At 40.1% G+C, this 14,349-nt stretch overlaps 1 protein-coding gene and 1 long non-coding RNA gene across 2 annotated transcripts; both read left to right on the forward strand.

Moving 5' to 3' along the window:
- The first annotated feature begins 601 nt into the window (after positions 1-601).
- Positions 602-2,651, forward strand: LOC117537705. The gene is made up of 4 exons (XR_004567756.1): positions 602-680; positions 998-1,045; positions 1,272-1,312; positions 2,110-2,651. It is a non-coding gene; the product is annotated as an uncharacterized LOC117537705 (long non-coding RNA).
- A 4,355-nt stretch (positions 2,652-7,006) lies between these two features.
- On the forward strand, positions 7,007-10,432 carry LOC117537713. Its single transcript, XM_034203039.1, has 6 exons — positions 7,007-7,147; positions 7,356-7,688; positions 7,787-7,960; positions 8,428-8,523; positions 8,620-8,663; positions 9,813-10,432. Exons 1-6 carry the CDS (start codon positions 7,093-7,095, stop codon positions 10,086-10,088), a joined length of 978 nt encoding a protein of 325 aa, XP_034058930.1. The 5' UTR covers positions 7,007-7,092; the 3' UTR covers positions 10,089-10,432.
- The last annotated feature ends 3,917 nt before the right edge of the window (positions 10,433-14,349 follow it).

Below are 14,349 nucleotides of genomic sequence, written 5' to 3' on the forward strand. Positions count from 1 at the left end.
ACTTCATTTGAGCATTGACACTTAAATACCAATAATACAACATGTTTAATGTTTCCTTTATTTCCACTTGTAGCTCTGAGTTTTGTGGAGATGAAGATTCTCAGCATAAGAGGCTGTGTTGGGGAAAGAGTGACGTTCAAATGCTCAGACTGGAACACTGTGCTTGATGCAAGATCTTATGATAAGTACTTTTGTAGACGTCCATGCACCGAACGCAAACACATCATCATCAAAGCAGCATCTGGAAAGACTACACAAGGAAACAGAATTCAAATATTTAACAGAGGAAATAATTTATTTGTGACCTTCACTAATCTGAAAAAGTCTGACGCTGACACATATTACTGTAGAGTGAAGAGGATTGGTCCTGATCCATGGATAAAGGTGGTTCTTAAAGTTACAGATGGTAAGTTGATGCTCTTTAGTTTAAAATCAATCCTTGATAAAAAGTAATAACTGTTCAAATAGTTGCTAAATGAATGTACTTTGTGTCTATCATTTTCAGCTGCGTCTTACGGTCCCACTCCAGAAACAGTGGACACATTTACAACTCTGCCACCAGCAGTGTCAAACAGCTCCACTCTGCCTTCAAACAGCCTCAGATAATATCACTGATGTGTCTGCATCGAACACGACCCTGAATACTCCGACACCTTCTGCACCAGCAACACAAGCAGCCGGTGAGAAGTGCACTTGTGCACATTTGATCAAATTGTAATGCTGAGTGTATACATAATATTTTCAATACAATGTTTGAATGATGCTCGAGCTGTTCAGAAACCCATCCATTTAAAGTCTCTCTTTTCTAACGTGGTGCTTGCCCTTAAGTCTCGATGCCTTATCAGTGAAATGATGTTATAGTATTATTCATTACATGGACCATAGTGATTGTGAGGAGTGAACTGCATTTGATCAATCTCTTAATCCCTCCTTTCCTCTCTTTGGCAGGAAGTGTACCATATTTGATTGCTGGTCTTATTTTTACATTCGCCCTTAGTGATGGTCGTGCTGCTGCTTACCAGGAAGCTGATGAAGAGAGGACGGAGTAAGACACACAAACCGACTGCCTTCAATGCTGGTTCATAGTATAAGAACAATAATATGTAGACCTCTAAATACCGGACAATATACATTAAATATAAGAACATAGGATGCACTGCAGTAAGTGTAAGCACGTATCCAGGAAAGCCGCTGTTCTGTAAACACAGAATTACTTAACATCAAATGATCATTATTTTGGTCAGGTTTATAAACGAATGCATTTTTCCCAGGAGGCCTTGATGTCAGCTCCCCACACGAGGACATATACAATGTGAGTTCATGCCATTGTGAATCATTAAATATGTTCATGGCTGTTTCTGTTGGATCTTCCACACATGCTTAAATACTTCCTCAGCTGGTTTTTTCATCCTGTTAAGAACTTCTTGATCTCTGGATCAAGTAACACAAAAAAATCCCAAATAATAACGTAAATATAAAATATTGTATTTTGTTTGAATGAATTTGCTTACTTGGCTGCAACAGGAGACATCGATACATATTTGTGAAAACTGCAAATACTACAACAAATATGATTGCTTTCAACTAACCTCGTACAGTTGTGTGAAATCTGTTGAAATAATACAATTGAATAAAGTCAGCATTATAGTTTTTCAGTGTGTATCTCTATACCAAATCTTATTCTGGCTAAAAGAAACATGGTTTCACAATACAAGGAGAGTTACATTTTAAAGTCTGAGCAGAAAACATTGACTTTTTTAAATAATGTTGTAGTACTTGTATTCATGATACCGAGAATTTGCAGAGAGGAAAGACAAAACACGTGTTCATTGACACTTGAGCTACTTGTTGCATCTGCTTTATAAAGTATCATAACCATATCATGCTTTGGGTCATTACGTTACTTCTCAGTTCCACTTTGCTTAGAAGCTACTAGCCTTACTTCTATTTAAAGTCTCTTTGCAAGTTGGAGTCAGCTCTCTGAAGATGTGTTGCAGCAATGCGCTGTTTTCCAGTTTCATTTACATCTGGAAGAAACACATGTTCTTTTCCTCTGTTTAACATGGTTACCATCTCTCAACACAAGTCATCCATGTTATGTTCCCACAGAGTGCACGGCCTGATGAAGTCTACCAATCCCTCCACCCGTTGACAATGGATGAAGACCAAGTGTACAGCTCTCTCACAGAGGGGTCTGCTCTCCACACAACTTTAGACGACCACTGCAGCAGAAAATAATGATTCAATCTTTATTATATGTGAGATAAATGCAAACATTTCACCTCCGTCCTCAAGCTTTTTATCTTTTTGAATTGGAGTTATTTTTACAAAGAGACTTGACATCAAGAGAATAATTCAGTTTGCATTGTCTGTGAAATGAAGCTCAGCGTAAGTTCAACCAGGAAGACCGTCTATTCACTATTCCTACGTAACTACTCTCTCTCCTCTCAATAAGTGATCGGGGCGTCACTCTCCAGCTTAACCAATCACTTCGCTCTAAGCCTATCATAGCGCTCTGCCAAACCTTTTAAATCTGCTCTCCCCTCTGACAGCTGTCATTTCAGGTGACTCCATGCAACCCTCATCCACCCCTTTTCACCTCCTGTCCCTCTGAATCCAGGTTCAAGCTAGCTAAGCCCCTCCCCTTCAGACCGAACCCAACTATCCATTCACCACCACCAGGGTCAAGCTAAGCCCCTCCCCTTCAGACCGACTCCAACTATCCATTCACCACCACCAGGGTCAAGCTAAGCCCCTCCTCTTCAGACGAAACTCAACTATCCATTCACCACCACCAGGGTCAAGCTAAGCCCCTCCCCTTCAGACCAAACCCAACTATCCATTCACCACCACCAGGGTCAATCTAAGCCCCTCCCCTTCAGACCGACCCAACTATCCATTCACCACCACAAGGGTCAAACTAAGCCACTCCCCTTCAGACCGAACCCAACTATCCATTCACCACCACCAGGGTCAAGCTAAGCCACTCCCCTTCAGACCGACCCAACTATCCATTCACCACCACCAGGGTCAAGCTAAGCCCCTCCCCTTCAGACCGAACCCAACTATCCATTCACCACCACCAGGGTCAAGCTAAGCCACTCCCCTTCAGACCGACCCCAACTATCCATTCACCACCACCAGGGTCAAGCTAAGCCCCTCCCCTTCAGAGCGAACCCAACTATCCATTCACCACCACCAGGGTCAAGCTAAGCCCCTCCCCTTCAGACCGACCCAATTATCTATTCAGCACCACCAGGGTCAAGCTAAGCCCCTCCCCTTCAGACCGACCCAACTATCTATTCACCACCACCAGGGTCAAACTAAGCTCCTCCCCTTCAGACCGAACCCAACTATCCATTCACCACCACCAGGGTCAAGCTAAGCCACTCCCCTTCAGACCGAACCCAACTATCCATTCACCACCACCAGGGTCAAGCTAAGCCCCTCCCCTTCAGACCGACCCAATTATCTATTCAGCACCACCAGGGTCAAGCTAAGCCCCTCCCCTTCAGACCGACCCAATTATCTATTCAGCACCACCAGGGTCAAGCTAAGCCCCTCCCCTTCAGACCGACCCAACTATCTATTCACCACCACCAGGGTCAAGCTAAGCCCCTCCCCTTCAGACCGACCCAACTATCTATTCACCACCACCAGGGTCAAACTAAGCTCCTCCCCTTCAGACCGAACCCAACTATCCATTCACCACCACCAGGGTCAAGCTAAGCCCCTCCCCTTCAGAGCGAACCCAACTATCCCTTCACCACCACCAGGGTCAAGCTAAGCCACTCCCCTTCAGACCGACCCAACTATCTATTCACCACCACCAGGGTCTAGACCCCAGGGGGGTTTCATTTGATCGGTTCAACCCTCCCGAATGATACTTCCTGCACAACGGGGCCTAATCGCCAAAATCACCATTACATTCATTTGCGTATCTTTGCAATAAATATGTATTCTTACATCAAAACCGTCTCTCCTGATTGAATTATATTAGTTTTTTCTTGTATATCATTGTTTGCTTATCCTATAAAATACAGCAGATCGTATTTTCACGCAGAGTGAGACGTGTGTCCATCACATTACTCCACAGAGCTTTGATCTTTTTTGTACACATTTCTTTTTTTCTAGTTTCCAATCAAACATAATTTTGAGACTCCCTAAAATGCTGCTCTGAAGTCAGTTGTGGTGGACACAAGCAATGGCTCATAGATTCAGATTTGTTTAAGCAACACACCTTTATGGTTATTTGTTATGCACTTGCTGTTACGAACTCAGAAACTCAGGGTATAGGACCCAAATGCACGACCCAGGAGACAGAGGTAAAGTATTAGTAAGATACTTTATTTTCCAAATATGAACAGGAAAAGCACAATCTAATCTATCAGTGCTTCTCAAAGTGTGGTCCGCGGACCACTGGTGGTCCGTGAGCGCCCCCTAGTTTTCCGTGAGTATATTGGTAAAATTTCACATTTAAAATAGATAAATACATTTAAGTTTTCCGCACTCTCGCGGGAATATCTCCGCAAAGGAGCGAGCTTAAGTTTCACTTTCAATTGCATGATATAGCCCAGCGCAACACCTTCGTCACACATGTTGCCACTTGCTTGTATCATTTTCAGGCAATTTGTAATTTGTTCTAGAAAAGCGATGTGATTTTGGATATTTGTGGAGTAAGGTGGTCCGCGAGTGTTTTTTATTGGTTAAGTGGTCCTTGGTATGAAAAAGTTTGAGAACCACTGCGTCTAGATGAGATGACAAAAATGACTACAAAAGAAAATCGCTCACGTAGTGAGGAACAAAAACATCTCGTTATCAATGAGAGCATAGGCATTCACTGGAGAGCATAGATCTGTCTGAGGCATAAGACAAGACGAACTGACCAAGAACACATGGGAGACTGGGGAATTTAAACACAGGATAACAAGACACAGGTGGGAACAATCAGGGGCGGGGCTGGTGCTGATGAGCGCGGGAGACACAAGAGGTAGATGATCAGGGAGCCTGGAATGACAGGTAAATGGTGAGTGACAAAACAATACAGGAAGTGGAAAACAATACAACCATAAAACATCATAAAATGAGACTCTCTCAACATTTCTGTCGGTGCACAACACTTGCATTGCAAAGCTATGCTATTTGGTCAAACGTGATTTAAACCTGTCACATTGAGGGGGCTCAGCCCATAGTGAGGGCCCCCTCAAAGTGTATTTTAGAAATTAAGAAACGATATCTTGTTGTGTTTCTGGTTAGAGTTAGGCATGGGGTTAGGAATTTGTTTTCTCAAGTTGTTAGATTCATTTTAAATCACTTGTGTATTTGTTCAAAACCTTTTCTCTTTTTTAACTTTATAAAAAAGAGATGGTGTTAGACACTGAAGCGTGTGTGAGTTCATCTGGACATGTTGACAGGCTTCAGAGTCTAGATCAGTGGTTCCCAAACTTTTTGTGCCCAAGGCACACCAAAGGACAAGTAAAAATCTCAAGGCACACCTATTGTGCAAAATAGCCCTTATAACACGTGTTATCACTCATATCATGTAAAATATCTGTAAATATGCATAATTATTTACTAATGCCAAATAAAATGTGACAAAGACAACTATATTACTCATGAAATATTTATTAACGAAATATTTCAGAAATTAATTTGAAACTTTATCAAATTAGGTTTCATCAAAGCAGCAACACACTCATTTAAACCAGACAGGTCACACAATTAACATTTCAGCAATCAGCATTGAAACATGTGCTATTGTAAATATTGTTGCCGACTTACAAATCAATGAGATACATGTGCCTGTCGGGGCGCGCAGAATTTTGTAATCCTTGGTGGCACTGAGGAGAGGACCACTCGCAAGTCCTGTTCAACAGAGAGCCGTGAGTCCCGTGACCTCCTGTTGTTCTTCATGTAAATCAGAGTAGAGAACGCCAACTCCAGAGATGGGGTCGTTACTACTTTTTTTTAATATATTACATATTACTTTAAAAAAAAGTAATATATTACACTACTTCGTTACTATCTACATAAAGTAACTCGTTACTTTACTCGCTGAGCACGTACGAACTTGCACATGCCTGAGTGGCAATAACTTTCCTTACCAGCAGGCGGCGGTAGTGTGTATTTGTCATTCAAAACAGGCAACAACTGGAAGACAGAGAAGAAGAACAGACGACTTGATATAAACAAACAACAAATAGCGTGTGCGGTAGCTTCACCTTAGCATGTGTTCTTTGCAGGTGTGTGTTGAGGTTTGACCACGTGGTGTTTACAGCAGTGGATAACAGCTTCTGGCCTGGACACAGTTTGCACCTCACCGTCACATTCCTGTCTATTCTTCGGACGAACTCAAAATAATGGGCATACCTCCACCCCTCGAAAGTTATCGCTGACTCAGCCATGTTTATGCAGCACTGCACGTGAAGATGTGGACGCGCAAGTCGCGCAGATTACGTACATATAAACCTACAAAGTACTGATATAGTAAATAAAAAAAATATTATTTTTGTGTAGTTGTATATTGCAATAATAATGTATGGTTGTCACAAAATCCCACGGCACACCCGGACTTGCCTCACGGCACACCAGTGTGCCGCGGCACACCGTTTGGGAACCACTGGTCTAGATCACACCGTGGTTTTGAAGTGACAAGTCCCGCCCTCCACCCCCAATCTTTAGTACTTTATGCACTTGCTGTTCTATCTGTTCGAATTCTAAATGAATAATAGTTTCCTGAGTTATACTTCCCTATACACCAACACAGTCTTACACTGTGTGTGTGTGTGTGTGTGTGTGTGTGTGTGTGTGTGTGTGTGTGTGTGTGTGTGTGTGTGTGTGTGTGTGTGTGTGTGTGTGTGTGTGTGTGTGTGTGTGTGTGTGTGTGTGTGTGTGTGTGTGTGTGTGTGTGTGTGTGTGTGTGTGTGTGTGTGTGTGTGTGTGTGTGTGTGTGTGTGTGTGTGTGTGTGTGTGTGTGTGTGTGTGTGTGTGTGTGTGTGAGAAAGGTGTGGAGCTCTAAGGTTTAGAGGAAGGGAAATGCTTTGAAATACTCTACGGACTGTGGTCGCCTGACCTGATTATTAACGTGTCTTTATGTTCTTCATTTTCACCATGATAAACATCTTTGCCTACTCTTGTCTTCTTTCTGGTGAGTTCATTTTTTATTTGTATGCTTTTTTGTTTATTTGCTAAATAAATAATTGAGTAGTTCTCTTTAAAAAAGTTAAACGTTGTCGATACAAATAGTTAATTCAATCAATGTGATAAATAATGTACACATTTGACTTCATTTGAGCATTGACACTTAAATACCAATAATACAACATGTTTAATGTTTCCTTTATTTCCACTTGTAGCTCTGAGTTTTGTGGAGATGAAGATTCTCAGCATAAGAGGCTGTGTTGGGGAAAGAGTGACGTTCAAATGCTCAGACTGGAACACTGTGCTTGATGCAAGATTTAATGATAAGTACTTTTGTAGAAGTCCATGCACCGAACGCAAACACATCATCATCAAAGCAGCATCTGGAAAGACTACACAAGGAAACAGAATGCAAATATTAAACAGAGGAAATGATTTATCTGTGACCTTCACTAATCTGAAAAAGTCTGACACTAACATATATTACTGTGGAGTGAAGAGGATTGGTCCTGATCCATGGATAAAGGTGGTTCTTAAAGTTACAGATGGTAAGTTGATGCTCTTTAGTTTAAAATCAATCCTTGATCAAAAGTAATAACTGTTCAAATAGTTGCTAAATGAATGTACTTTGTGTAATCATTTTCAGCTGCGTCTTACGGTCCCAAGAGAACTCCAGAAACAGTGGACACATTTACAACTCTGCCACCAGCAGTGTCAAACAGCTCCACTCTGCCTTCAAACAGCTCAGATAATATCACCGATGTGTCTGCATCGAACACGACCACTACGACAACTACTCCACCAGCAACACAAGAAGCCGGTAACACAATGCACTTATTTGAACTTACACAAATACATATACCTTTTACGTGTATATGGAGATTTTAATGTTAATTGGAAGTGCAATTTTTATTTAAAATAATCGGTCCAGTACATCAAGGTGGTGAATATGACATAATGAAAATAACGCTTGTTTGATGAGTGAAAATATACATATTTGTCCCATTAATTTCCTCTCTGCTTTCCAAATGTGAAAGAATGATATAATGGTAGACCCAATATCTTGATACGATGATAAAACAATGTTCAATTAGTGAACCTCATGCATTCCACCTTAGTGAGGATCCTTTGAATACAACATGTTCTGTTCTTTTGACATTTCTTTTACATGTCCTAAATATATAAAAATGAATGTATTGTCTATATATATAATATATATAAAGATCAGTATGTCCAAGTGTGATCAAGCTTCTCTCATTAACTTCCTCTTTCTCTGTGTTTGTTCAGGGAGCATACCATATTTGATCATAGGTGTCATTCTCTTAATAACCTTACTGATGGTGTTACTGAAGTTTATGAGCAAGAAGATGATGAAACAACGGAGTAAGACCCACACACCAACACACATTGTGTATATGTGAATGCACCAGTAAAGCTTCCACAAGACATATTAACAAATGTTATCCTATGTGTTTGCAGAAGTTGTTTCAACAGCTGTAATGCCACAGGAAGACGCACGAGAGGTGAGAGTTGGAGGGCAGATGGTTTCAGTTTGCTTTACGACAGAAACATTCCCCTGTGTGAGGCTCGGGCGTTTCTGTTTCACCTTTGGCATTCATTTCATATTTCTTACTTTAATGCCGTTTAGGACACCTTTTTCGTTACTGAGCTCAGCATTACTAACACAAAGAACACCTAGAACATCAGGTCTCATTAAAAGACAAAGATCCTTGGTACAAAACAACACTTCCCTTTTCTTTCCCTACTGTAGGGAAAGTGTAGTAATACAGAAGCTGCTGGTGGACAAAATGTGTTCTGCAAGGTTCTCTTTATGAACCTTTTGAGGCAAGCGTAGGAGTTTAAACCAGACAGCGGTTTTAAACTGTGAGGTCTGACACTTAAAGCCCACATCTGTTCACCCCAGCTGACTTTAGCAACCACTTCATTCAAGTCAGACAGGAAATCAGGCTGCATCATTGAGTGGCTTAAAGCAACTGGATCAAACATTAAATGACTGGAGATCTATCAAAAGAACTGCCCTAAATAAAAATGTAACGACTTTAGGAAAAGTAGAAAATTAATATAGAAAATAAGTTGAATATGTATCGTTACATTTTTATGTCCTTCCTAATCTTTTTTACATTAGGATAATTATTTTAGTATTATAACAGTATTTATATTATTTTACGTATCATTGGCTGTTGTTAGGATTATACTGGTATCATCAATCTTTCACAAAGCTAGAAGCTGTATTCTCCGGTCACACACAATCAGCAGTCTGAGGAAATCATTTTATGGACTTGTCTTGATCAGCATTCTGTATAACATTCAAACATACAAAGTAAGGTGGAAACAATTAGTTGACCTGCTCTGTTTTAAGCATGCAAATGCAAAAATGATATGTCATTTCAAGACATGTTTGTGTAGCCAATATTGTAAATGTCCATCACAACATACAATAATGGGGTTCATTGCCATAGTGTAGTTAGTGTTGCTTTGCTTTCCTTGATTGTTTCTGGATTTCAGGAATGACCTCCTGAAGAGATCAGACTTGTACTGGGTATTTGTTATGTGAACAACCAACTGTAGCGGTGTTAAGAATGTGGTCAAATCAGATTTACTGACTTCAGATCTCTGTTTTACTGTTTATTTCTCCCTGTTTCTAATTCAAGGAAGCTGAATATGATGAAATCAGACATGAAGAAGCGACTGACCCGGACAGCCTCTATGCTAATAATTCCTTCCTCCAGGATATCGGATCAGCAGCTGCTCGGTGTGAGACGGATTCAAGGGGGGCGTGTGCAGAGAGCAGAGCCAACGTGCTGTATTCTGTTGCTCAACTACCCAAAGACCAAATGAAACCCACTGGGCAATCACAGACAAATCAATCTGAAAGTGCCGGAAATGACTCTTTCTACGACCTGGCTCAACTACCCCAGGCACCCTGAAGGAGGCCACTGTGGGAAATGCATACAAAGGAACTTTTATGATTAAACATTTGATTAGTTTTGAATAAAACAGTAGACATATAATGTAATATAGGACATATATAAGGCAGGATAGAAGAGTAAATGAACAAGTTAGTATCCGTACACATGGTCCAGCCTTACTTAAAAAACAAGTGAGACATCTAGAAAGAGTTGCGGTGTATCTACCTCTGCTCCCATCATGGATACGGTTCAACCGCAGAGCTCCTATGAGAGGAAGACTTTTTCCCCAGAGGCAAATCAATATAAAGTCCACAAATATTCCACTGTAACAACTCAAACTGCACTTTTTAATATACATCTATTACTATACAATGTGAGACACTGTCAGTCCACTTGTTTCTCATTATAATATTAATATTCATATATGTATTCTTACATACGTGTAAAGTTATATGTGTCTTATTCTTAACTTTGACTTCTACATAAGTTGCTTTCTTGCAAACTAGTGGAGTTTCTGAAGCAGAACTGAAGCTTTGTGATATGTGACCTACTTGTGTTTTCTTTGTTACCTTGCAGGATATTGCATAATTGCGCAAACAACCTTTGTGTTCAAGTGAAACTAAAAGTAATTGTTGGGAGAAAACTGAATGTTCTCTTCTGATATCAGAGTAGCACATGATAACAGAGGCCCTATGTAGCTGTGTGCGTAGCCGGATGTCTGACTACATGGATGCCGCTTATGAGACACTGTGTTGAAGTTATGATAGCTATGTTCCTAAGATTGGCATGATGACACAGCCCCTAGAGAGACATATGACTGTCCTGTTTATTGCTTACGCAGGCCTTAGCTAATCTGAACTAATGTCAGAATACTGCTTTGAATGAGTATTCTTCCATCTTGTTGACTGTCACACCCTCTCTTATAATTGATAAGCATATCAAGGACTCTACTCGAGAACTACTTGTCCCACGCAGCCCTGTGTGTGATGACTACTTCCATTCTTGCAAGGATAATAAATACATGTATCCTGATATTGAAGACCAATATTTTTCTAACAGTAATGGATCTATATATGAAGGAACGTATACAGTACATCCAAATAAAGTTATTATATATTTTAAAAGTTTGTTTTCTGAGAGTCGAGTTGTGTGCATTGTCCCCAGGATCATATGTTTTGTATGTAATCTGTTGGCATTTCACTGATTACGATATTACAGATACATTCTTGTGTATTCCTCTTAGTTTTTAATCAAAAAGTTTACCTATTGAGCGATTGCTTTTCTAACTTACTAGGCTAAATGTTGTGTCTAAAGGCTGCTAGGGTCGAAAAGATACGTTTAAGTATCAGACCTCTACGGAGCCCCTAAAGTTCATGTTAATAAAACAAAGTATCCTGTGCGCACAATATACTTTCTCATGGTGAGACACATCGAACTGCCCGATTATTAGCAGGGCGTGTGTGTGTGTATGTGTATATGTTTGTGGGCATTTGTTTTCAGAAGATATTATGATAGTGGCGTTCGTTCCGGTGCACTCCGACAGCATTTAGCACTACATCGAGATTAAGATTAAACGAAGTTCTTTCATTTGGGAATACACATATGGAGTTAGCCAGATGTCTGTAAATTACTGTTCATGGTAATTTGATGCCGGTGTCGGACACACACATACACCGAACACACACACAGAGCGGAGCTGAGCAGTGCACAAACACACACACATCATGTAGCATTTCCCTCCGAATAATGGTCGAAGACTTGACTGATGATATTAATTTATTGAAGTCTCCAATATCAACGTAAGAGCTTCTGCCTCTTCGGGGGGTGCTAACACTTAAATGTATCCTTACTTTTCTCCGTCTTTATATGTGAGTCTTTTCTCCGTTAATCTCTGCTCCTGTTCTCTATCACGTTGTTTCCAAGCCCCAGGAAGTGCACCGGACTCTGAGGAAAATATCTTTATATATACAGTCTATGGGAATATTCGTAGTGGCCAAACTGCGGTACTACATCTTCCGTATCAGTCCGTGACGTTACTGCAACTGAAAACAAGGGGAAAGTGGGGGTTGTTCAATTTGCAAATATGCAGTTAATGTATGAGACAGAATGTATTCATGTTTCTCATCGAAACATCAATCAATCATGTAGAACTATTTTAATCTTGAGGGGTGTACGTTCTATAGAGAGGCGAAGTCCCTCCCTTTCCTCCATGGGACCTTATTTCGGAAAAATTATGTATTGAAGTCAATGGAGAGAGAAAGATTATCTTTCGATCCCGTTTGAATTGTGCCACGAATTACACATATGATGTTTGTCCATTTAAAAGATAATTTTGCCAGTAAAAAAAAAAAAAGTGTCGTAAAACTGTGAAGTAACACATTTGTTTGTGTGAAACGCTGAATGAACTACATCTCTGGTCTTGCAGAACAACACACGTCACAAAGATGGCCGTCACTACTGTCTTGCTAAACAAGGGATTGACTACCCTCACTATCACCACAATGAAACACGTCCAGAAGAATGTCATGCAAAGCTGCCTGCCTGCCTTCCTTTGATTCTCTCTAAACTGCCTGATCTTTTTAATGTTTAATGTCAACCATTTGTGCAGATAGCAGAAGTAGAACAGATCGCCGATGCTAATGTAACGTTAGCGTTTCTCCCCCGGCTTAAATGGTGTATTATAGAATGATCTATTTAGTTCTATTCAAAGGGTTCACGAAATATGACTACTACTCTTACTGTTTAACATTTTGGCTTACTTAATGTTACTTCATGTTAAGGCTAATACAAATGACAAGGCTAAGGCTGTAATGCTAACTAACGTGCTTGCTAGGGTAGCTAACTTGATCCAGCCACTTGAAGCGAAAGAACGAGCAAGACCCATTGCTGGTATGATAACAACCTGGTACTAAGCACACAGGCATCTTGTTAAAGTTATCTTATCTTAGCTATCTCTTATATTTAGCGGAGGAAAACAACTGTGACATCAGTTACGACATCACTTACGCGACTCTGGGATTTGTAGTCTTTCTAGTTGCGGATCATAGTCTTATATTTCAACAGTTTTACGACAAACTGTGACTTTTTTTACATGGAAATTATTTTTTAAATTGCATGTCTACTCTTGGGGCGGTGAGGCAGGTTGTAGCCTACCTTACGTTAAGCGACCATCTTTACCCATTTAAGGTGTTGATTGTTAAAGATATATTACAATACTGTCTGTGGGACCGCAGTGTTTTCTCTAAAAAAAAGTGTATATGTATCTGCTTTGATCCGCTCTGTGTTCATGTAAATACCGTAAATGCACAGTGGAGGATATTAATGATTGGTGTTTTTTAGCAGTGGTGCACATTCCATGAATATGGGGGACATGATCTTAAAGTAAGGGTTACGATCACCGCTGTGAAATGAATGTATCTTCCATATTTGCTGCACTTGTGTTTACGGAAGTTGAGATGTTTCTCGGTTGTGATTGGTTGTTCCTCGTCACATGACGAGCGGTGCGCGCTAGTTGAAGGCCAGAAAAAAAGACCTTGACAATGGCAGTCAGTGCACGTCTCCATTGAAACCAATAAAAATGAGCTTGCAACGCTGATGTGTATGGCTCCGTACAAAGTTGTACTCATTGCATTAGTATACTGTAGCTTTTTACACTGGAGGCGCCCATCTTGGCTGAAGTCGGTTCATATTAACCTAAAGGTACATCATTATGGTAAATGTCGCCTTTAAGGAGCAGAACATTTTTGTTTTATTTGTGTGTGAATAATGAAATAATTTCAAATGTGTTTTTCTTTGATAGGTAATTGGTGTGGAGAAGATTGACCTCAGCCTTGCTTTGAACATTGTTCCAAAGGCTCTGTAGTAAATGGTGAGTATTCAAATGTTTTGTGTGATTTATTTGACTAACTTAAACTTGATCTTTAACTAATTGAAAACTGGTATTAGTCTGAACATTTCTGAATATTTATTCATAACATTTACATACTGCAAACATTGCAGGGATATACACATTTTCTGATTTATTTGGCAACAGTTATTCAGAAAGTGAGAGGCAAAAGCCAAACATTCTGCGATAAATCCTCCTTCACAAAAGGGATAATGTTTTGTTTGTTGAAATGGCTATAAGGGTGTTTCTTATATGTAGTCTTACATTACAGTAATACTTATTACTATAAGTCGCTTTGGAAAAAAACGTAAATTAAATGTAATGTAGTCTAACCTGGTTGTTCGTACTTGATATAAAAAGTTATTCTCACTATATCACAACACCATTCAACAG

The sequence above is a fragment of the Gymnodraco acuticeps genome, unplaced genomic scaffold (genome assembly GCF_902827175.1).
Source record: "Gymnodraco acuticeps unplaced genomic scaffold, fGymAcu1.1, whole genome shotgun sequence".
Classification (NCBI taxonomy): domain Eukaryota; kingdom Metazoa; phylum Chordata; class Actinopteri; order Perciformes; family Bathydraconidae; genus Gymnodraco; species Gymnodraco acuticeps.

Bases quoted from the DNA above. Each gene is read 5' to 3' on its own strand.
- LOC117537713 (XM_034203039.1), top strand. From the start codon at position 7,093: ATGTTCTTCATTTTCACCATGATAAACATCTTTGCCTACTCTTGTCTT. The intron at 7,689-7,786 runs GTAAGTTGATGC...AATCATTTTCAG, and splicing joins GGTTCTTAAAGTTACAGATG to CTGCGTCTTACGGTCCCAAG. The intron at 8,664-9,812 runs GTGAGAGTTGGA...TTCTAATTCAAG, and splicing joins CACAGGAAGACGCACGAGAG to GAAGCTGAATATGATGAAAT.